The sequence below is a fragment of the Mustela nigripes genome, chromosome 7 (genome assembly GCF_022355385.1).
Source record: "Mustela nigripes isolate SB6536 chromosome 7, MUSNIG.SB6536, whole genome shotgun sequence".
NCBI lineage: Eukaryota > Metazoa > Chordata > Mammalia > Carnivora > Mustelidae > Mustela > Mustela nigripes.
Genome location: NC_081563.1, coordinates 126,655,529 through 126,676,897, shown reverse-complemented (window position 1 = coordinate 126,676,897; position 21,369 = coordinate 126,655,529). Strand labels below are relative to the sequence as shown.

The 21,369-nt window shown below is 57.3% G+C and overlaps 2 protein-coding genes across 6 annotated transcripts in view; both read left to right on the top strand.

Annotated features, from left to right (window-relative positions):
* ELMO2 (engulfment and cell motility 2) overlaps nucleotides 1-2,358 on the top strand; it is a 38,112-nt gene extending 35,754 nt beyond the window's left edge. Inside the window, exon 21 of the mRNA XM_059407148.1 lies at nucleotides 1,346-2,358. Coding sequence (XP_059263131.1) covers nucleotides 1,346-1,546 — 201 coding nt within the window. The 3' untranslated portion in view covers nucleotides 1,547-2,358. The remainder of the gene's footprint in view (nucleotides 1-1,345) is intronic.
* A 2,039-nt stretch (nucleotides 2,359-4,397) lies between these two features.
* SLC35C2 (solute carrier family 35 member C2) lies at nucleotides 4,398-17,269 on the top strand. 5 transcript variants are annotated; one of them, XM_059407142.1, is made up of 10 exons: nucleotides 4,398-4,495; nucleotides 8,644-9,018; nucleotides 9,627-9,777; nucleotides 10,666-10,729; nucleotides 11,416-11,488; nucleotides 12,031-12,199; nucleotides 12,282-12,365; nucleotides 14,715-14,890; nucleotides 15,981-16,110; nucleotides 16,400-17,269. In XM_059407142.1, the coding sequence occupies exons 2-10, from the start codon at nucleotides 8,899-8,901 to the stop codon at nucleotides 16,531-16,533; spliced, it is 1,101 nt and encodes a 366-aa protein (XP_059263125.1). In that variant the 5' UTR covers nucleotides 4,398-4,495; nucleotides 8,644-8,898; the 3' UTR covers nucleotides 16,534-17,269. The 5 variants fall into 5 exon arrangements, with proteins under 5 accessions (XP_059263125.1, XP_059263127.1, XP_059263126.1 ...); XM_059407144.1 differs by lacking the exon at nucleotides 4,398-4,495 and adding an exon at nucleotides 4,781-4,906; XM_059407143.1 differs by lacking the exon at nucleotides 4,398-4,495 and adding an exon at nucleotides 4,941-5,205.
* Nucleotides 17,270-21,369: the final 4,100 nt, after the last annotated feature.

Genomic DNA, 21,369 nt, shown 5'->3' with positions numbered 1-21,369 from the left:
AGCTAGAGGGCAGGAGTGGGCAAGACAGGGACATTGCCCTAAAGGCAGGGGACCACAGTGTGTCACGAAGGCTTTCTGGCACCAAGGATCTGCCAGACTGGAGTCCATTCCCCTGAGTTGGGCTCCCCAGGTTACTCTTCAGCAGCTGCCAGAAGTTGCCATTAGAAAAACAGGTTCACCAGGGGGTAGACTAACTTGTCTGGACTGGGAAAATGCTCCCCGCTTTTCAGTCTCCAGCACGGCCACCTTCCTGAGTGAACCCGGCACATGCTTCCTCCTCGGGGCTCCTGGGCACAGGCAGTAGAGGGTCGGGCCTGGGCTTTGAGGCTGCTGGGTCTGGTCCTCCTGACATGGGGCCTGAAGTTGTACCTGCAGCTCTAGAGGTTATTCCGGGTCACGCGAGTAACTGTGCTTGAGTCCCACGTGGCTGCTGAGCTCGGGGAGCATCAGAGGGGACTAGAGAGGGGGCTTCTGGAAGAGGAGATGCTTCGGCAGACCCCGAGCCACCAGTGGAGGTCTGTTGGGAAGAAATGAGGAACCAGCAGGTGGGGAGACAGGTGAGCAAAGGCAGGGAAAAAGATCAAACAGGAGTGAGACAGGGATAGGCCGACAATTCTGTTATTCCTCCTTATCATGAGACCCTCTAGCACTTATTTTAACATTTGTTGGCTGGGCTTCTCTTTTTTAAAACTTTTTCTGAAACAAAATTGAGATCCTACAGTGATTCCTCTTGGGTCCTGCTTTTATCACCTGGTATGTATCCTTCCCACCATTGCTCATTTCCGGGCCAGTTTTGGGTAGTTGATACCCCAGTACTCAGGTGTCATTTTGCTATATTTATTAGTTGCATTTTAAAAAATCAGATTTAAAAAAAAAAATAAAAGTAGGGCGCCTGGGTGACTCAGGCCCTCTGTCTTCGGCTCTGGTCGTGACCTGAGGGTCCTGGAATCAAGCCCTGCATCGGGCTCTTTGCTCAGCGGGGAGCCTGCTTTTCCCCCCGCCCGACCCCTCTCTCTCTATCTGCCCCTCTGCCTACTTGTGATCTCTCTCTCTGTCAAATAAGTAAACAAAAAATCTTTTTAAAAAAATCATATTTTAGCTTATCATAGGAAGCTTTAAATGTAAATCCCTCATAAAAGCCCAAAGGTTATTGTTTTGAGGGGGGCTTTTTTTAGAAAGTGATGGTCACCTCCCATTTTATCTTTGCCATTATCCCCAGTCAGCTTTGCCTCTACTCAGTGGTGTCAAAAGAGACTTAGGGTGAGTCCTCTCAGCAAAGGGACCTTGGCAGGCCCTCTTGCTGACCAGGGGCCACCATGTGACATTTTGCAACTTGCTCCCACAGTACTGCATCTGGATTGATGGCCTCAGTGCCCTTCTGGGGAAGGACATGTCCAGTGAGCTGACCAAGAGCGACCTGGACACCCTGCTGAGCATGGAGATGAAGCTGCGGCTCCTGGATCTGGAGAACATCCAGATTCCCGAAGCCCCGCCGCCAGTGCCCAAGGAGCCCAGCAGCTATGACTTTGTCTATCACTACGGCTGAGCCTGGAGCCAGACTCCACGGTGCCCAGGAAGGGATTTGGGGCCCAGAAGAAACACCCACAGACTGGTGCCTTGTCTTTTGCTTGTACAGAATCTGTAGTGACCACGGTGGCCAGTAAATGCCAGCCATTCCTCAGACTCCCCTCAGACCACCCAGAGCTTCCTCTTGGTCCCCACCCGCTGCCACAAGTCACCAAGGCAGGGTGCTCGGCCCTCCCTGTCACCGCGGAGCCTGGGATCAGAGCATGAGGAATGAACAGCAGGCACCCCTGCCTTCCGGGCCAGGGACTGCTTGGGTTGGAGTTAACAAGTCACTCACCTTTTCTTCCTGAGTCTGCTCTCCGGTCAGCTGGATCCCCGGGTAGGCAAGCGCGAGCCCGGCAAAGGCTGCCTGCAGAGGACAGACATTCTGGGCATGTCAGGAGCCTCAGAGAGACTGCCTTTGGGTGACCCGTGCCTGTGTCTCACATCCAAGCAGAGGCCTTGGCCTTTGCTTGGTAGATGCCTTGCCCTTGCTTTCATCGCCTTCGTGAGGGCTCACTCCGGCCTCATTCAGCGCCAACAGGCTGCTGCCACTGAGGCTCGGCTCTAACATCTCTGGTCTCCGGAGCCACCAGATCTCTCTTGCCCACACACTTGTCTGGGCGGATGGAAAGTTCTCCCTACCAAGCTCTCAGGCTCTCATCCTGGCAAGTCAAAGACGTGCGAGCTAAGTCCTCCCCTTTGTCTCAAAGAACTCTGCAGGGAGAGCCCAAACGAGGCCTGGGCGAAACTGGTGAGGCTACTAGCGTCCACTCCCTCCCCCCTCCCACATTTTTATCTTTTCCTTCCTTAGAGAGCAATCTCTCACCTAACCTGAATGGCAGCCCCTCCTCTGTGCTTCCCTTTGGCCTCCCGGACCTCAGGAAGTTTGGCCTTCCCTTCCCCCCATCCATCCCAGTGCTGTGGTTTCTGCCATTGGCCATGATTTCAGGGAGCTAGCTGAGGCCACAGCAGTGCCAACGGGGCTTCCCTGGTGCTGCGGCACATGTCAACCACGCACCCAGCCTCTCTCCTTGGACATGTGAACACAGTGGCAATCAGTATCGTAGTAGCCCGGCATGGTAGGTACTGCCCGATGAAGAGTGTACTATATATTTTCTTTACTAGAGGCCATACTTCTACAAACGTGTATATATATTTATATAAGATCTACCTATCCTAGGATGGAATGTTTGAAGGAAAATAAAATTGGAGGCTCCCTCTAAAAACACACACTCCTCCACTTCCAGCTGTGAGCCAAGAGAGTAACCCGAGAGCAGCCAGGAGCTTCCTGCCAGTAACCATGTTTTCAATAAATACTCTTTCACGTACAAACCGTGGTACCTATTAACAGCTGTTTCTCTGTACTCGCGCTCTGCCCAAGGGAGCTTTCACCTTGGGTAAGACTTATTTCATCGTGTCTGGGAGACTTCCTCCCTTCAACCACTTTGCCCTCCCTGGGTGTGTGCATGTGTGTGTGTGTGTGTGTGCGTGCACGCACACACACACACACACACACCCCTGGACAGTTAAGGATGCTCACAGACTGTTGCGCTGGGACAAAGTGTTTTCTGCTCGGGCTTGCTGGGCACAGCAGGGAATGGCACACTGTACACCCCCGTGATGTATCCTCCCTCTTCTCCCTGCCAGGGACGCAGCCAGGGAACAGCTCACGTTCTTGTGACTTAACAAAGAAGACATGTTCTTCACCCTGTGTGTCGCTGGTGCTTAGTGCTCAGCCTTCCAGCTGGTGTTTTAGGCTCTTGCTCCAAAATTCAGCCCCGATACCTGGGAGGCTTGAATGAGGGTGGTGATGAAAATAGATACTTTCTTTTCCCTCTGAGAGAGAAGGGGGTGAGGACAAGCTCTTTCAAAAGGCATAGCAAGTGCAGGCAGTACAGGCCTTGAGGACTGAAGACAGCCAAGACCTCAGGCAGTGATGGGTACCATGGTAGGTGCTTGGTAAGTGCTGAATGAATGAACTAATGCCTGCATGAAGCCAGAGGGCGGGGGTGGAGGCAGCAGTGGTTTGCTTAAGGCACTGCTTACACTCTGGGCTCAAACTTTCTGTTGAGAGTGACCAGGGAGCCCAGCTGAGTCACTTGCAAGGACCTACGTTTGCAGCCAGTGTTAGAAGAGAGCACAGGAGGCTCCAGGAAGAAAGGACAAGAAAAACCCTAATGGCCTCCTGCAACCCTAGCCAGCTCTGCCCTCCTGGGGACTCTTGTGCCAGACTCTGCCTCTTTTAATCCTGCAATAGGAGTGAGATCTGAATTTGAGACCACTGCAACCTGCCCCATAGCTACTTTTCCAACCACAGCTTTGGCTAACTCCCCTTACAACTGGGCTTTAAGCCAGGCCCCAGTCTTACCTTCTCATTTCCTCTGCCCGGACACTCCCCCCAACTCCCCCATTCAACCTACTGAAATTAATTCTTAGAAAGTTTCAGGCACACAAAATCTTTCACAAATGTGTATTATTTATCTCTCATGGATCTTCTAAAATTTAATGCCCCTGACTTACCATTCCCCAGCTGGCTTAAGATCTCAGTAGAGAAAGACCATGAGAGTTTTTATCTTTACGATTTCATGGTTGTCCAGCACTAGGTTGGAATAAGGTAAATTAATCTGTTCAATAGAAGTAAACATGTGGCTATTTCCCGGCTGCCCCGGGTGCGCGTGCCACCGCAACACGCACTGGGCACCAGAGCGAGGCTGATGGAGCGCGAGTGTCCCAAGCAAAGACGACAGGAGAAACCCCACAGCGTCTTCGAGAACCGTGCAGGCGGGCAGACCTCTGGAGCCGAGCCCCGCCCCGCCCCGCCCTGCCCCGCCCCTCGGCGTCTTCGGGCGGAAGTGCCCCCACCCGCGGCGGCGCTCGGCCTCGCACTTCCGGCGGGAGGATCCGGCCCGGCGCGCCCGCGACCGAGGTGAGTGGGCGCGCCGCGGGATTTGCGCGCGCTCCCGCGGTCGGGGGAGGGCCGGCCCGGGCGGGAAAGTGGGGTCCCGGCCGGGCTCTGCGCGCCGCGGCCCGCCCGGGCTCCTGTCCCTCTCGGGCCTTCGTGTCCGCGCCATGGAGGGGCCGGGGCCTCCACTCGCCCTCCCCAGCCGCCTGACGCGCGCGCTTCTTCGGCGTTGCCTGCGCGCGCGGCGACGGGCCAGGTGCTGAGCCGCGCGGAACTGCGCGGACGCGGCCCGGGCGGCGGAGAGGCCGTATCCCGGGGTGGGGTGGGAGTGCGAGGCGCGCAGTAAGACACGTGGGCAAACTGGGCATCGTCAGGTGGTAGGAGGTGCCGAGAGGACGAGGAGCGGGCCCTCGAGGAGGCTGCAGCCGAGCAAAGGTCCGCGGAAGAGGGAACGGCCGGTGCAAAGAAGGACGCAGGCTAGATGGCCCTGGCAAACGGCCAGGGGCCAGCGTGGCGGGCTCCGGGGCAGTGGCGGGAGAACAAGGCTGCAGACACGGGCAGAGGCTAGTTGGGGGAAGGCCCTCCTCTCGGGCGCGCTCAGGTGTTGGGATTCGCCCTTTGAGGGCGTGGTCTGCTTTCGGCGCGTGAGCCTTCTCTCCTGCTGCTGTGTGGACTCCGGGCTGTCCGGGAAAGAGGAAACAGGGACACCAGTTAGGAGACACTGCAGCCCCGAGGTGAGATCACCATGGCTTAGACGGTGGCCGAGGGCAGGTGAAGACAGGCAGCTGGTCCACAGGGGATGTGTGAGAAGGAACTGACCTAGGATAGGATTGGAGGAAGGAAGGAAAGAGTGGTCAGGGATGAGTTCATCATTCATTTAGGCTTAGGCTTAAGTAACCGGGTGTGTTGTGCTGGCATTTCCTAATGACTTTGGAATAGGTTGGGGGGCACCTTCAGTTTGAGGTATCTTGGGTGGAGCTATCAAGTAGACTCTTGGAGGTACCTGCCAGGAGCTGGCAGAAAAGGGTGGGGCTCATGGAAAGAATTTAGAAATCACTGGAATGTCTCTCAGATGGGATGAGATTACTCAAGGGAAAAGGAAGAAAAGCCAGGGTCCATCCCTCCGCGGTCAACTTTTATAGGTTGGTTGACAAGGAGGAGCCATTGAAGAAGGCCAGGAGTCCAGAAAAGCAGAAGAAACAGCAGGAGAGTGTGGTGTGGCATCCAAGAGGCTTTACCAGTAGGAGGAAGTGGTCAGTTTTGTAAGGTGCTGATGAAAACAGAGACTTGGTCCTCAGAGGGGAACAAGGGGGGAGGTGTAGGGACTCAGTGGAGCAGTGGGGTGGGCTGAAGTGAGTTTGGGCTGCAAGCGAGTAGGGATGGTAGTGTGAGGACCCTGGGGGAGTTCTGCTGTAAGGGGGCCAGGAAGGGCGTAAATCCTGCCACAGGCCACCATCAGGCACTGTACCGGATGCCACTGACTCGCCTCCCAAGAGGCAGATGATTTTATCTTCCTTTACTGGAAACTGAGGTCCAGAGTTCAGGACATGCAAGAGTCCCAATGTTCATACAGGAGCCAGGAATGGATCCCAGGTCTTTCTCATCCCAAGCTCACACTTGTAGCACTAAATAGCACTGCCCATGTTACAGTCCCGGAGATTGAGGAGGGCCAGGTGCTATGGGGGGCTGTGCACCAACTCCATCCTGATGTGGCTGCTGCTCCCAGCTAGGCTGCCCTCAGGGGAAACTAATGCAGAATATGGAATTCCTTTCTTGTTAAGTGGGATTTGAAAAAGAGCATTTGCCCCTTTAAGCCTGGTTTCCCTTACCGTAAAAGTAGGGTGGGGACCGTATCAGTTACATATATATCTCTATTTCCCACGCTAGGTATACAGTGGTGCTTAATAAAATGGCCATTGAGTAAATGGCTAGATGATTTCCAAGAGCCCTTCTAGCTGAGGTCTGATTTTGTGTTTGGGGTTAGGTGACAATAGGAGAATGAGTGTTGTTCATTTGGAGACAGTGCTCCCTGTGGGCTGAGGTAATCAGAGGGACTTTCTGGAGGTAGGGGACCTGCTGACTGAAGGAAGGGTGGGATTTGAACAGGAGGTTTTGGGGGGAGGAGGGGGGGGTTGGCACAGATTGCCATGTTGGAGCAGAAACTGCACCAAAGGCAGAGTATTTGACGAGTTGACTCACAGAAAAGTACAGACTGCCCTGCCTTGGGTGGGAACCACGGGGATCAGGTGCTGGCAGGTGGAAGGCCCTGTGGTTGCCTCTGTGGTGTAGGTAGTCATCCTTAGCAGGGAGCGCTTTTGCCCCTCATGACATTTGGCCATGTCTAGGGACATTTTTGTTTGTCCCAACTTCGGATGAGGAGGAGGGGTTGCTCTTGGCATCTCTAGTAGGTAGAGATCAGGTCACTCCTAGACATCCCACGATGCACAAAGAATGATATGGCCCCAAGTATCAATAATGCCAAGATTGAAAAACCCGGATACAGGGAAAGGCAAGGATGCTAGAAGCCACAGTGAAGCAGCCCATGCTTCCCCCACCTGCGGGGCCACAGGGATCGTGCTAGCCATGGTGCAAGCACCACAGCCATGCTACTGGGCCACTGCTGTAGATGGTGTGGTTTCTCCAAACTCGTTCTCAAAAACAGTTCTATGAAAAACATGCCCATGGCAGACATACTCTTGGAAATTGCAATGCATGATAGAACCATGGAAAAACTGCATCAGGTAAAACAGCTGGGCTCTTGGGGCGCCTGGCTGGCTCAGTCCGTAGAGCACACAACTTGGTCTCTATTGTGAGTTCTAGACCCATGCTGGGCACAGAATCTACTTTAAAAAAAAATTGGGTCCAGGGTTCAGGTAATTATAAGTAAGTCTTATATCTACGTAGATTATCAAAGTTACAAAGGATGTGGCACAATTATCAGTTATATGGACTGTCACTCTCTCAGAACCCCCCATATCACTGAAAGCTAGGAGAGTTCCCCTAAAAACACCCCCACAGGTTTCCAAAATTGCCCTCAAGAGAACCATAGCCTACCATATCCCTCCAACAAAACCTTATGCTAGCTCCCAGCTTGCCTCTGGGAAGGGCGGTGATAACCCAGCTTCCAGTGTACAGATCGGAATGAAAGTCTCCCTTCAGAAAGGACTGGGGGTGAGAAAAGTAGGATATGCCTGGTAGATGGTTCTAGGAAGGCTTCCAGGAGGTGGCATTGCAACAGGTTGGTTACATCACAGAGGAGGAGACGGAAGGGACGCACACGTGAAGTGGCAGGTGGGGTAACTGTGCACCTGGGTCATCCTGGTCTCAGAGCCTGTGTGCTCTAACCCTAATTAGGGCTGCCTAGGTGGATGGGCCTGGAGCGGTTTAGTTAGGCAAGACCATAAAGCAGGCCCCGCCTCTGGGGGAGCAGTCCTTAAAGCCTAAGGGAAGGGGAGGTATTGGTTTCCTGGTCCCATTTTTAATGCCTTAAAGATCAGATCAGTTCCCCAAAAACCAAGTGCCCCTCCCTTGCACTGAGTCATAGACCCATATGGCCAACTCCGTGCGCCCAGTGAGCACAAGACTGCCGCAAGGCTCAGCCTCCCAGGGGACAGACACCACTCAGAGCAGCCTGCCCTGCACAAGTCCACTGCAGGGAAGGTGGGGAGCCGTAGGAGCAGCCCATCGAGCGGGGGTAGTCCCTGAAGAGACGACCGTTGAGCTGAAGTTGAGCAGCGTCAGCTGAGAGGAAATGGGGGGTGGGCGGCAGGTCCCTTCCTTCGGGCAGGAGGAGAGAGCCTGTGTGTCTGGGGGGCCCAGGCAGCCGGTGTGATGGGCACAGAGAGCCCCGAGCCGAGGCTGGAGAGGCCAGCGGGGGTGGGGGAGTGGGACGGGTCAGGATGGCAGAGCTGACAAGAAGGCTTTTGGTCTTTATCAGAGGAGCACCGGGAGCACTGTAGGGCTGACATCTGATCTGACATGATCAGATTTACGTTTTTAAAAGGTCACTTTGGCAGCAATTCATGGAGAACAGCTTGAGGCAACAGAGTGAACGCTGAGCGCGCACCCCTTCCTGGCCCCTGCTGGGTCCACTTTGGCCCCCTCCGTGCAGGCATGGGTGGGGTGGACCCTTGCTCTGCCCAGCCACCCGAGCTTCCTGTCCATTCCTCTAGCCTCGGAGCTGGGGACACGTGAGCCCTGCGGCCACTCAGTCATGGAGAGCATTGGCTCAGGCCACCAGCCTGTCGGATGAGACCACTGCCTGGGGCTCCGTGGATGATTCCGAATCATGGAGGTGAAGAGGACGCCTCCAGCCAGGAGCCCTTGTTGACAGTCGCGGCCCAGCTCGGCCAGCTCTTCCCGCCGCGGAGTTCCAGAGGGGCGCCTGCCCCTGCCGGCCCGGAGCCTGGGAGCTGCAGCTGCCCCGGATGGGGCGGTGGGGCCTCGACGTGGCCTTTGTGTGGAAAGCGCTCTTGACGCTGGGGCTGGTCCTCCTCTACTACTGCTTCTCCATCGGCATCACCTTCTACAACAAGTGGCTGACGAAGGTAACGGGAGGCCTCGCAGCACAGGGGGCCGGCTGGGAGGGGGCTGCAGCCAGGGCCCCAGTGTCGCCGAATAGTTAGCACAGGCTGGCACAGGCTTCGGCTGATGAGACTGGAAGCCAGTCACCCTCGTATTGGGACCGGGCCCTAGAGCCCTGCCACACCAGGGGTTCCCCTCAGATGGGTTGGTCGAAGGGAAATTGGGAAAGGGAGAGACACCAAGGAGGAGCTGGGGTCACTTGGGAGGAGGGCAGCAACTGGTTATCGACCGGTAGAGAAGGGCTTCGGGGTTTGGATAACCGGTCCAGCCGCACTGGCCAGCGCTGGCTGTAACCCAGGGGCTGGAGCGGGAGGCTGACCAGTCCCGGGAAGTGGTGGAGACAGCACCAGGGCACGGTGGACCCCTGGTCTGCCACCGGCTCTCGGCATGATCTCTAGTATTGGAACTACGAGTCTCTCATCCCAAGTGATTGCTGATCGGGGGAGGGGGGAGCCCCTTGGCCGCTGTAGAGCCCTGGTAAACCCCGCGGCCAGCGCCACTGCTGCTGGCCTGGCCAAGTGGGGAGGGGGGCTGTAAACCACGCCGCGCTGTCTGTGCTTTGGGCTCCTAGAGCTTCCACTTCCCACTCTTCATGACAATGCTGCACTTGGCCGTGATCTTCCTGTTCTCCGCCCTGTCCAGGGCCCTGGTTCAGTGCTCCAGCCACAGGGCCCGCGTGGTGCTGAGCTGGACAGACTACCTCAGGAGAGTGGCTCCCACAGGTTCGTGGCCCTGGGGCAGCCCTGGGTGCATGGAGGCTGGGGGCAGTGTTGTTTGGAAAACTGTGGGCTGAGAACAAACAGAGCCTTGGTGGCGTGGAGAGAAGGCCCTCTCCACCCACCCGCTTCACTCCTCTCAGCCTGCCTCCCCCCAGCCCTATCTCTGCCTCTCATGTCCTCCCCAGGCCCCCCTACACATACACACCACACGCATGCTCACACACACCAGGATAAGCCCTGGATGCAGCACTGGCCTTGACCAGGAGCTCCAAGTCCACACCTGCCCTCACCTTGCTCGTGGGACGATGAGGGGCGCCTCAGAGCACAGAGGAGGGGAACGAACCCAGGCCCAGGTGGGGAGGGCTTCCAGAGCATAGGCTGAAATGGCCGAGGGTTTAGTGCCTGTGCAGGTCTGCAGGGGGACCGAAGCCGTCTTGGGATGCCGGGAACTGCTGTGCTGGTGAGAAGTGGGAGGCAAGAGAGGGTGGCAGGGACAGATCCTGGAGGGCCAGGTCCTCTCTGAGGAGTGTGCCTTCCACTGGATGGAGGAGAAGCTGCTCTGACCAGTTGCGCAGAAGGGATGACAAGACTCCAGGGATTAATACCCTTCCTCTGGGGACAGTCACAGTACTTAGCAGGCCCCGCCCTGCCCTGCCCTGCCCTGCCCTGCCCTGCCCGTCAGCCCTACTGCTGGAGCAGCACCCCTCCCTCTTTTTGGCCAGGAGTTAAGCCAAGTTGCTGTGAAAGGAAGACCCAAGGGCCCCAGAGAAAGCCAGGGTGTTCAGGGCAGAGCAGGGGGCACTTGGGGGCGCCGTGGAAGTGTCTAACAACTGGCTTGCCCTTGCTGGCCCGCCCTGGCTACATGTTGGGTGGGTGCCCGTGTCTCCACAGCACTGGCAACGGCGCTTGACGTGGGCTTGTCCAACTGGAGCTTCCTCTACATCACCGTCTCGCTGTGAGTCCCAGCACGCCCTCCCAGCCCCCTGCCCCCAGCGCCAGGCTCAGGCGCCCTCTCTGACCCTGTCCACACCCCCTACCCTGTGGGGCCTGTGGGCTGGGTATGTCACCACCCCCAGGAGCAGCCCCTGCTCAGCTCCGCCCTGGTAGCCAGCAGCCCTCCCAGCAGTTGGTGGGCTCCGAGGGATGCTGTGCCTGCGTGCCCAATGGCTGTGGGGTGCCAGGCGCTTAGAGCGGTGCCGGTCATGCCGGGGAGGAAGGGCACTGACCCGCACAGGGAGCAGCTATAACAGTTGTTTCTCATCGCTGACCTTCTAGTTCAGGGTGCACAGTCCCGCCTTCTCTTTTCCTCCTTCCTGATCCCAGTCCCCACAGAGGAGCAAATAAGTAAGAGGACGTGGTGAGCTCAGGGTTGACCTGGAGCCTCTTCTCTCTGGCGACAGTCAGAGGCCCCTTTGTCAGAGATTGCTGCCAATGAAAGGTCACGTATCAGCCGGATGACTCAGGCCTCTGGTCTTTTGTACTCAGATTGCTCAGCTGTTCTGAGCAGAGCCAGTTGCCCTCAGGGAAGTCAGGGGTCCCCACAGCCTCCCGCCTTTCCGGCACAGTCCGTGGGCTCCTGTCCTGGTGGTGGCTCTGGGCCCTGGGCCCTGGCAGTGCATCGTGGGTCATTTGCCCTCGCAGGTACACCATGACCAAGTCTTCGGCCGTCCTCTTCATCTTGATCTTCTCCCTGATCTTCAAGCTGGAGGAGCTGGTGAGGCCCCAGCTCCCCTGGTCCCTCCTACCCCCACAGATGCTAAGACTGAAAGGGGTGTCTGAGCAGTGGCTTGTGAACTGTATGTGACAGAGGAGACGAGGCCAGCCCAGCTGGCAATAACTCCAGTCGCTGAGGGAGGACCTAGGACAGGCCACTGCTGAGAATACTTAGCAGCTGGCATGGCAGGTGTAATGACCAGAAGAATGACAGAGAAAGGGTTGAAGGATAGGGGTCAGGCGCAGGCAGGTCCTGGAGGCAGCTGCCCCTTATTTGCCAGGGCCAGAGTACTGGGGGACTTCCTGGGGGCCTAGAACAGCTGTAGGAAATTACTCCAGAAGTTTAAGTAGGGATGCTGGGTACATGTCCACGGAATGTCAGTCCTGCCTACATGGATGGGAGGGTGCTGGCTGGGACCCCAGAGGTCTCGGGGGAGAAGGGTTTCTTCCCCCAGATCAGCCAGCATAGCCCCTGGGCCCACGCTCCAGGGTTGAGAAACTCAGGACCCTGCAGTCAGTGCCCGCTGCTCCCCGCCCTGCTAGCGTGCGGCCCTGGTCCTGGTGGTCCTCCTCATCGCCGGGGGCCTATTCATGTTCACCTACAAGTCCACGCAATTCAACGTGGAGGGCTTTGCCTTGGTGCTGGGGGCCTCATTCATCGGTGGCATCCGCTGGACCCTCACCCAGATGCTCCTGCAGAAGGCGGAACTTGGTGAGAGCGGGCTGCGGGCCCCAGGCAGGGTGGAAGCAGGCCAGGCTGGGCCTGACGACTCACGCCCGTCCTCATTCCACAGGGCTCCAGAACCCCATCGACACCATGTTCCACCTGCAGCCACTCATGTTTCTGGGGCTCTTCCCTCTCTTTGCCATATTTGAAGGTACGTTGGGTCGTCCCTCTTGGGGTCCCCTCGGTGCAATGGATCCCCCTCCCTGCTCTGAGGCCAGCTCTGTGGTAGCTGCAGAGGTTACAAAGATCAAAGGTGCTGTCCGTCCATTGGCGGAGCCTGGCCGAAGGGCTGGACAGACATTAAACCAGATGGCTGGAATCCAGCATGATAAATGCTTACACAGAAAGTACACGTAAGAGGCGCCTGGGCGGCTCAGTTGGTTGAATGTCTACCTTCAGCTCAAGTTATGGTCCCAGGGTCCTGGAATCGGGCCTCACATCAGGCTCCTTGCTCGGCAAAAAGCCTGCTTCTCCCTCTCCCTCAGTCTGTTATTCCCCCTGCTTGTGCTCTCTTTCTCTTTCTCTCTTTTTCTGTCAAATAAATAATTTTTAAAAAGTATATAAAAGACAACAGGCGATAATGATAGTGGACGTGGTACAACCAGACAATCTTTCTTTTTAAAGATTATTTATTTGAGAGAGAACACGAGCAGAGGGAGAGGGAGAAGCAGACTGCACTGAGCAGGGAGCCCGACTAGGGGCTCCATCCCGGGTTTCCGAGATGATGACCTGAGCGGAAGGCAGACACTGAACTGCCTGAGCCACCCGGGCGCCCCTGTTCTGATCATTTTACACGTGCCCCCGCAAGCCCCCACGTGGCAGTACGAGCATTATGTCCATCGTGCAGGTCAAAAACGGGTGGAGAGAAGTGAAGATAACTGCCCAAAGAGCCAGAATTCGGCTCCAGCTGCTGGTTCCTGAGTCCTTCCTCTTCACCAGGCCATGTGCTGTCTCTTAGAAGGAGCAGAGGGCCAGGAAGTCTTTCAGGGTGCTAGCGTGGAAAGCCAAGTCAAAAAGACTTCCCGGACGGAGGCAGACAGGCAGGGTCTCCCAGGAAGTGGGACCAGAAGGTTCAGAGGGTGGCGGCATGGGGGATGGATGGCCTGGGGGATGGAGTGTGTGGCCGAGGGGCAGGAGGCTGGGTCGGGCACCCTCCCCCCTCACCTTCACTTCCCAGACAAGAGGAGAGGGGGTGGGGGGGACCGTCCCGGCTGCGGCTGCGAGTGCAGGTCTCCTTCCTTCCTTCCTTCCTCCCGGCTTTCAAGGTTAGTCTTTGTCCCTGTTTATCCTTCCCCCAGTCCCTTCTTTCTGTCCTCAGGGTCCTTACAGAGACTTCTGCCCCACATCCATTTTAGTTTCAAGCAGTGAAGCGTCTCGAACTCTCCAGCTGGTTCCACTGTCCAGGAAGCTTCTGCTCTGCAGCCTCCTTTTTCTCCCAGTTACCGTCTGCCCCACCCTTGCCTTCTGCCCCTGCGCCACCCAGCACGCCCCCTCCCGTCCTGGCCTCGGACACCCTTCCCTGCACCCCCTCCGCCAAAAGCCCTGGGAGTTGTCACTTAGCAAACCTGCATGGATTTAGCTCCTTTAATCTTTTCTGGTAAATTAATCCCCCAAGCGCCTTCAGCACTTAATGTTGCTCTTTCCCGAATTTCCTTCAGTTTGCCGCCGCCTTTGCAGTACTGCTGAGCCCAGCACCAGACAGGGCGCCCTACATTGGGCAGCTGCTTGCCCGGGAGGGACTCTCACTCCACTCTTAGGTGCTTCCCTCCAAAAATCTCAGTGCTCATCCCGCCTCCAGCCCCCACAGGTGCTTGCTCTGTGCCTCTCTCGGGCCTTTTCTGCACAGACCTACGGAGGGACAGTGTTGGAGGGCCAGGAACCCTCTAGAAGCCACACCAAACTTGGTGTGTGGGGGCCTGGGGGCGTGTCTCAAGAACAAGGCTTTGTCCTATATTTATGTGTGTGCGTTTACTTCTTGAGAACCGTTCTCCACTTTATACTGCCTGAGAAACGCAGGTCTGGCTGAAATGCTCTCATTTTATCACTGAGGGGATGGTGCCGAGAGGGGGCATGTCTCAGCCGCGTCCCGCAGCTGTGTGATGGCGAAGACCCAGATTAAAGTGGGGAAGGTTTGGGAGGATGAAATGAGGTCCTGTTGCAGGCGGCCCACCCGACATTGAGAGGGAGGGTTTGCCTCAGGGCCCAGGGCACTAACAGTTGTCACTTGATGGGCTGCCCCACCTCTCTCTGGTCCTGTATTTACCACAGCTGCAGAGGCCACGCAAAGTCATGCTCCTTCCCAAAGACAGGCAGATCAGCACCGAGGGAGGGGACAGGGCTTCCACCCTAGCACCGGGACACTTGGGGGGCCATCGCTGCTTCCCTGGGTCCCCAGGTGTCAGGCTGTCTGCACAGTGTTCTCTTCCACCTGCTGTCCCCCTCCTCAGGGCTGCAGCAAGTCGGGCTGCAGTGGCCTCCCACTGTCTCCCTTTGATTTCAGGTCTCCATTTGTCCACATCGGAGAAGATCTTCCGTTTCCAGGACACCGGGCTGCTCCTGCGGGTTCTGGGGAGCCTCTTCCTTGGAGGGATCCTCGCCTTTGGTCTGGGCTTCTCTGAGTTCCTCCTGGTCTCCAGAACCTCCAGCCTCACCCTCTCCATCGCTGGCATTTTTAAGGTGCATACGTGGGGGTGGCCCCAGTCCTGTCTTACAGCACAGACCACAGGCTCCGTAGCAGCTTCTGTCCCAGCTCCCGCGCCCCAGACCCCAGCAGAGACGAAACAGAGAGCCTGCTTAGGGTGCTCTCGTCTGAAACTCCCTCCCGTCCTGGCCACAGTCCTACACGGTGGTTCCCAGATGGAGGACACACACCCAGCAGGTGGCTGAGCTGGGATTCTGACTCCACAGGGCCTGGGGTGCAATCTCTTGTTACCCACTCTGGTCTCTGGTTTTTTGGCAGTGGCCTGGAACTGTGGGTTGAGAAGCCCCATCCAGACTCATTGGGAAAGGGGGTCTGTGATTGATTGGTGATGTCTGCCATGGTCACAGCAAGGGACAGTGCTTTGTTAGCCTGTTTTGCCTTTACTGCTCCCCAGCAGCACATGTGCCTCAGCTCTCAGGCATCCCCCTCCCCTGCCATCCCTCACACCGCCCTGCTCAGCCCATGGGGGCAGGGTGCGGTTTCTCCTTCATGAGACAGACACTGGCGCCAGAGTAGTGCTGCCTAAACCCAGAACCATACGTCTCCCCGAGGGGCTTAGGAAGAGGCGTGAGCTGCGGTTCTCAGAATGAGTCATGTCACCAGTCCTACCAGCAGCCACCGTGTCTGCAGAGCCCTGTGGCCAGTGTGTGTCCTGTGGAGCCCAGGGTGACACGGCATTCTCCTGTTGCAGCATTGTGCCCTCCATGTCTGGATGACTTCTGGAAGCACAGCTGTCCTTCCTTCCTGTGCACATGGCCGCAGGCTGGACACTCTGCTCCCAGCCTTGGGTCTGGTTTGCCTCTTTTAACCCTGACAGAATGCAGTGCAGAGCACCTCCCTTGTTGCCTCCTAGTAGCACCAAGGGAGGAAAGCACTGCCGGCAGGCCTGGTGCTCTGAGCTCAGGGAAGCCCCCATTTTGCCCTGCTGGCCAGGCCACCTCCGGCCCCAGGAGCTCTGGCAGGCCAGGCTCTGCCCTGCGGTTGTGCCCGGTGCCCCCACCGTCTGCCTTCCTTGCAAAGGAGCCAACTCCTGATTGCTTCCCCTTCCTGCCCCTCTGCCTTTAGGAAGTCTGCACTCTGCTGTTGGCAGCCCACCTACTGGGGGATCAGATCAGCCTCCTGAACTGGCTGGGCTTCGCACTCTGCCTCTCGGGCATCTCCCTGCACGTGGCTCTCAAAGCCCTCCACGCCAGAGGTAACCCGAGCCCCGCTCAGAAGCTGCTTTTCTGATGCTCCCTGCCGTGACTCAGCCCCTTGGATCTCCCCTTGACCCAGCCCTAGGGCCCCAGCCACCCAGCCAGGAAGGGCACGTGGCTCCACTCACCCAGGCCACCGCCATCGCCACATGGGCTCCCCCCACTTAGAAGCTGGTCATTTCCAGGAGGTGGGGTGGAGTAGGTGGGACCTGGGCAACTTGACACGCACATTGGGGGACACCAAGAAAACTGTGGTTGGGTCTACAGCTGGTTTCTCTCTGTCCCCAGGTGACGGTGGCCCTAAACCCTTGAAGGGGCTGGGCTCCCACCCCGACCTGGAGCTGCTGCTTCGGAGCAGCAGGCAGGAGGAGGACGACAACGAGGAGGAGGGGGAGTACTTTGTGGCCCAGGGGCAGCAGTGACGAGCCAGGAGACTGGCAGGGAACCAGGCTGCTCCCAGGCCTCGCACCTCACTGCAGCCCCAGCGGGGGGGGGGACTCTCCCAGGCTGGGGGCTGGGCCTCGGGGAGCACGTGACCAAGCGGCGGGGCTCCCGCAGGTCGCTGGTGCAACCGAGGGGGGAGCGTCAGGCCAGAGCAGGGCCCAGATGTGCCCCGCTGGCCAAGGGAGCCGGCTGGTCTCCGCGGCTTGCTGGGCGCTGACAGCGCAGGTGGTGATTTCCAGGGGCAGCGGGTTTCTGAGGGGCCGGGTTTAGACTGCGGAGCAGTTGGGAAGGGGAGAGGCCAAGGCTGCAGCCTTGGCCTCTCCCCTGGGGTCTGGGGCTATCTTTTCTCAGTACAGGTCTATTTATAGTTTGGAAATAAAGGATTTACAGTCCACTGGCCACTTGGCTGTTGCCTGGAGGAATGGAGGGGATGTGGACCTTGCTCTCCTCTTCTGTCCCTGCCCGGGGCTGCCTTCAGATGACTGGTCAGACTGCAGGCAGGGAAAAAAATATTTACAGAGCACCGTTCTGGGGCTGTTAGGGCTTTCACAGCCTAGATTTGAGTCCTGTCACTTACTAGCTGTGTGACCTTCAGCAGATTGGTTAACTTCTCTGTACCCCAGTGTTTTTCTCTGTGAAATGGGAATAATTTTCTCGGTTATTCAGAAGACGAAGTCAATATTGATAGTAGATTAAATGTTATATATAAGTGTTTATTTTGCAAATTCTTTCAACGACCATGGAATCAGGACCCTACACGAGTGACAGAACTAGGATTCACAGCCAGGTCCTATCCCAAGCACATGCCCATGGAAGAGACGCAGATGGACTGGCTTAGGGGCCTCGGGGATCTGAGCAGAATTTCTGTTCACCTGACTTGGACTGGTCACACCCCCCTGCCTGCACTGCAGCCCTTATAAAACGAGAGGGCTGGGCGAGATCCTGCTCTGATGTGCCAGGGTTTTGAAAACTGGCCTCCGCTTCAAAGGCCTCGCGCCCCCCCCTCCCCGCGCCCCGCTGCCGTCTCCTCCCCAAGGTCTGGCACTTCCAGGCAGAAGTGCTTCGAGGCACCCACAGCAGGTGGCGCCGTTGCACCACGCGACTCCCCGGACGCCACCCACCCGGCCGGCTCAGAATCCAGGCTGGGGTCCTGGGAAGAGGACAGCGGTGTCTTAGGACGGGGACCAGAACGGGGCTTGTCACCGACTGCTCTAATCACATCGGAGCCACAAAAGCACACTCCGTTAAGCCTAGGAAGAGTTACACTTTTTAGAAACTGGTCAGCAAACTTCCGTAAAGGGCCAGATGGTCGGGGCCGTGGCTTCTCCCGTCCTCTGTCGCCCTCTGCCCTCATAGCAGGAAGGCGGACAGACACAAAAAGGTGTGGCTCTGTCCCAGGGACACCTCACTTCCCAAACCAGGAGTCTGCTCGGGGCGCTGGGTTGCCAGCCCCTGCCGTAGAAAATCCCGGAGAAGGCCGGGGACCCGCGGGCAGGGAGCCAGCGGGGAAGCCGAGGCCGCGGAGGGGGCGGGACTAGCCTGAGGTCCCCAGAGCCTCGGGGCTCAGGAGGAATTGGGAGGAGGTCTGCGCCCGCCCCCAAGTCCCAAGGCAGACAGACTTCCCTCCGAGAGCTCCCCTGCTGTGGGGCCTTACCTGGGCTGGCCGCCCCCCCGCACCCCCCGGATTCTGCGGGCTCCGAGCGAGAGCAGCTCACACTCCACACCGCATGACGGATGACGTGGGGCCAGCCAGCCGAGAGGAGGGGCCGGGGGCCTCCCACCTCTGCCGGAGAGGCTGCTCCTGGGCGGGAGAGCCTGCCACAGCCCCGCGCCGGCTCAGGTGGATGAGAGCTTCCTGTCTGCTCCCCCCACCGTCCGCCCTCTCCCCACCCGGGGAGTAAGCGCTGCTGTCTGGTGCAGTAATTACAGGGTGCAGAGCGGGCCCGCACCGCCCGCGTATTGGGTTCAATGACAGCCCCTCACTTAGCAGCAATTACCAGCTGAGCCTGGAGGAGGCCTCCCTCTCCTCCCCCACCCGGCCCACCCGATCGCCTGGCCTTCTGGGCCAGACAGCGTCCACCCGGGGCCGCGAGCCCTGGAAGCACCCATGCCGTCTGCAGCCATTGCATCTCAGGGCTGCAGCGTCGCCATGGCAACTCGGTGCCTGCACAGGTCGAGGGAAGCTGAGGATGTGACTTGTCTCTCTAAGGCTGTGGCGTCTGTCCCCACTCGGCCTCCAACTCTGGGGCTTTGGCAGAGGAGGGCGGAAGGAGGGCTGCCCTGCGGGTTCAAGTTTTAAATGCTTGCATGCCCATCGTCTCCCCGGGGCAGGGGGAAGGAAGGTCTACGCCCCTACTACATGAGGATGTCTGCAGTTGGGGTCGTGGTGGGAGGAGAAGAGGATGGGTTTGCCTTGGGGGGAGACCCCAGACAGGAGCGGGACCTGGAATGCCTTCCTCTTCATCCTGGCACCCTTCTCTGCCTGGGTTTGGGGGGCCACCTGGGTCTGGTTCTGCTCCTGTGAGAAACCCGAAAACCCGGTGGCTGGAGAGCGGAATCCCTTGGTACGGATAGAATTGTCTCCGCAGTACTTGCCACAGCTCTCTGCATCCTGTGGTAATGTTGGACTGGGGGGGGGGGGGGGATCCCCAATTTGCAATCCAGAGGACAGGGTGGGGACTCCCAAATGGGGTCACCCATTTGGGTCGACCACACTCAGCGAGCACTGGCCACATGCCGGGCGCTGTGCTGGACTTGGGTTAGGGATGAGTGTTCTTGGAGAGACAGCAAGTGGGGCCCCCCTTCCTCCCAGGCCCAGGGAAGTGTGGAGGCAGGGGACAAGGGAACAGGATATCCGCTGGGTACCCTCTAGGCCGTTCACAGGGGTGACTTGTCCCCAACAACCCAGGGCAGTAGGGATGGATTATCCCTATTTCAGAGCTGTGGGAACGAAGCTCACGGAGGTTCAGCTCCGCTGTGACAGAGCAGCCCCGGGCCCCCACCAGACTTGGAGTTTGCTCTCCTTTCCTCCTCTCGCCCTGTGACGAGGTCTGTGCCTTGGGGACAATGCCAATCCCCTCTGGGCCTGCCTCCTCCTCTGTAAAGAAGGAAAAATGATAGGCCATATCTCTTACCAAAGCTGTTGTGTAGATGAAATCGAATCATCTGTGTCCAACAGCACAGCGCCGGGCACGTGCTAGGGGCCGCTCAGCAGATGCCAGCGGCCAGGGTGTCCCATCACTTGCCAGGCGACAAAGCCAGGGAGAGGCTCAAGCATGGGGGCCCCCGCCCTACAAAGGAGTCCTCCTGCCTGCCATGCCTGGCTCCCCCGACACTTAATAGATATTTGTTCTGTGAAGGAATTCCCAGTAGTGGAAACTGAAGTGGGGATTTTCCAGGTTCCGGGGACCTCAGTCTAACTTGTAAATGATTCCTCCTGCCAGAAAAGGCTGCCCCCACCCATTCCTGCCATCCTCCAGCCTCCCAGCCATCCCCTTGAAACTTCACCCCTAACCACACAGCCCTGACAGCAGCCAAGCCCCTTTGCCCCTGCTTTGTAACAACCAATTAGCTTGACTTCTGTTCCCATGGTTATTTACAGCTTCGTTGGCAACTAGTGCATTTCCCAGAAACAGGCCCACAGCTCTGGTCCCATCGGCATCCTGCTGGCAGGGCTGTCCCTTTCTCCTGGGTGTCTGATGAGAACTCTCCTGCTGGGACAATGGAGGGACAGAGCAGAGAACCAAGAGAAAATGCACAAAGATACATTGAATAACTGTTTCCGGAGTGTCCACCGTGCACCCGGGCCAGTAAGAGCTGCTAGAGATACAGAAGTCATGAAGACACGCTTGCTGTCCTCAGTGAACTTCCACAGGGCTTTTTAATCCACTGGGTTTCCTGGCAGGTAGATGCACAACTGGAGATCGGTGTGGAGGACCTTATTTAGAAAGTGTTCTTGGGAAGAACACCTGTGGAAGGGAGGGTAAGGACATAAGTGTGGGCAGGGGGAGAAGTCCCGCTTTGAGGCAGTCCCGACAGAGAGCCCTGGAAAGGGGCTAACCCTTCAGACTTACCCCACGTTGGGAAAAGCCTTTGCACTCCCACACTGATCTGTCACTGGAAGTGAGCCTACCCTGGATGAAGGCATGACTTTGGATGAGACAGTTGCCTTCCAATTAAAACAGTCTACAAAGAGGGCTGACAGTTGAGGGCCTTCTTCCAGCCAAGATCCCGGTGGCTGGGAGAATCAGTCTTTCAATCCTAGAGGGGCTTCTGAGCAGCCCTTCACAGCATCCACCACTCCCAGGGCCCACAGCCTGACTTCAGGGATGACCAGAAATCTTTGAAGAGGGAGGCGACATGACATGTATGTGTATATATGCATTTTTCTGGGGAAGAGTCCTTGATCCCCAGAAGATTAAGAACCACTAGTCTTGGGAAAGACAAGCTTATCCAAAACTTCAGAACAACATGATCAGAGATGCAAACTATAGGTAATCAATAAATATGAATGAGTGGATGGGTGGATGGAAGATGGATGGGTGGACAATGGGTGGTTGGATGAATGGATGGATGATGGATAGATGAAGGATGGGAGGATGGATGGATGGATAGATGGATGACAGATAGATGATGGATGATGGATGATGGATGGATGGATGGATGGATGGATAAATGGATGGATAGATGGATGACGGAGAGATGATGGATGATGGATGATGGATGGATGGATAAATGGATAAATGGATGGATAGATGGATGACGGATAGATGATGGATGATGGATGATGGATGGATGGATGGATGGATAAATGG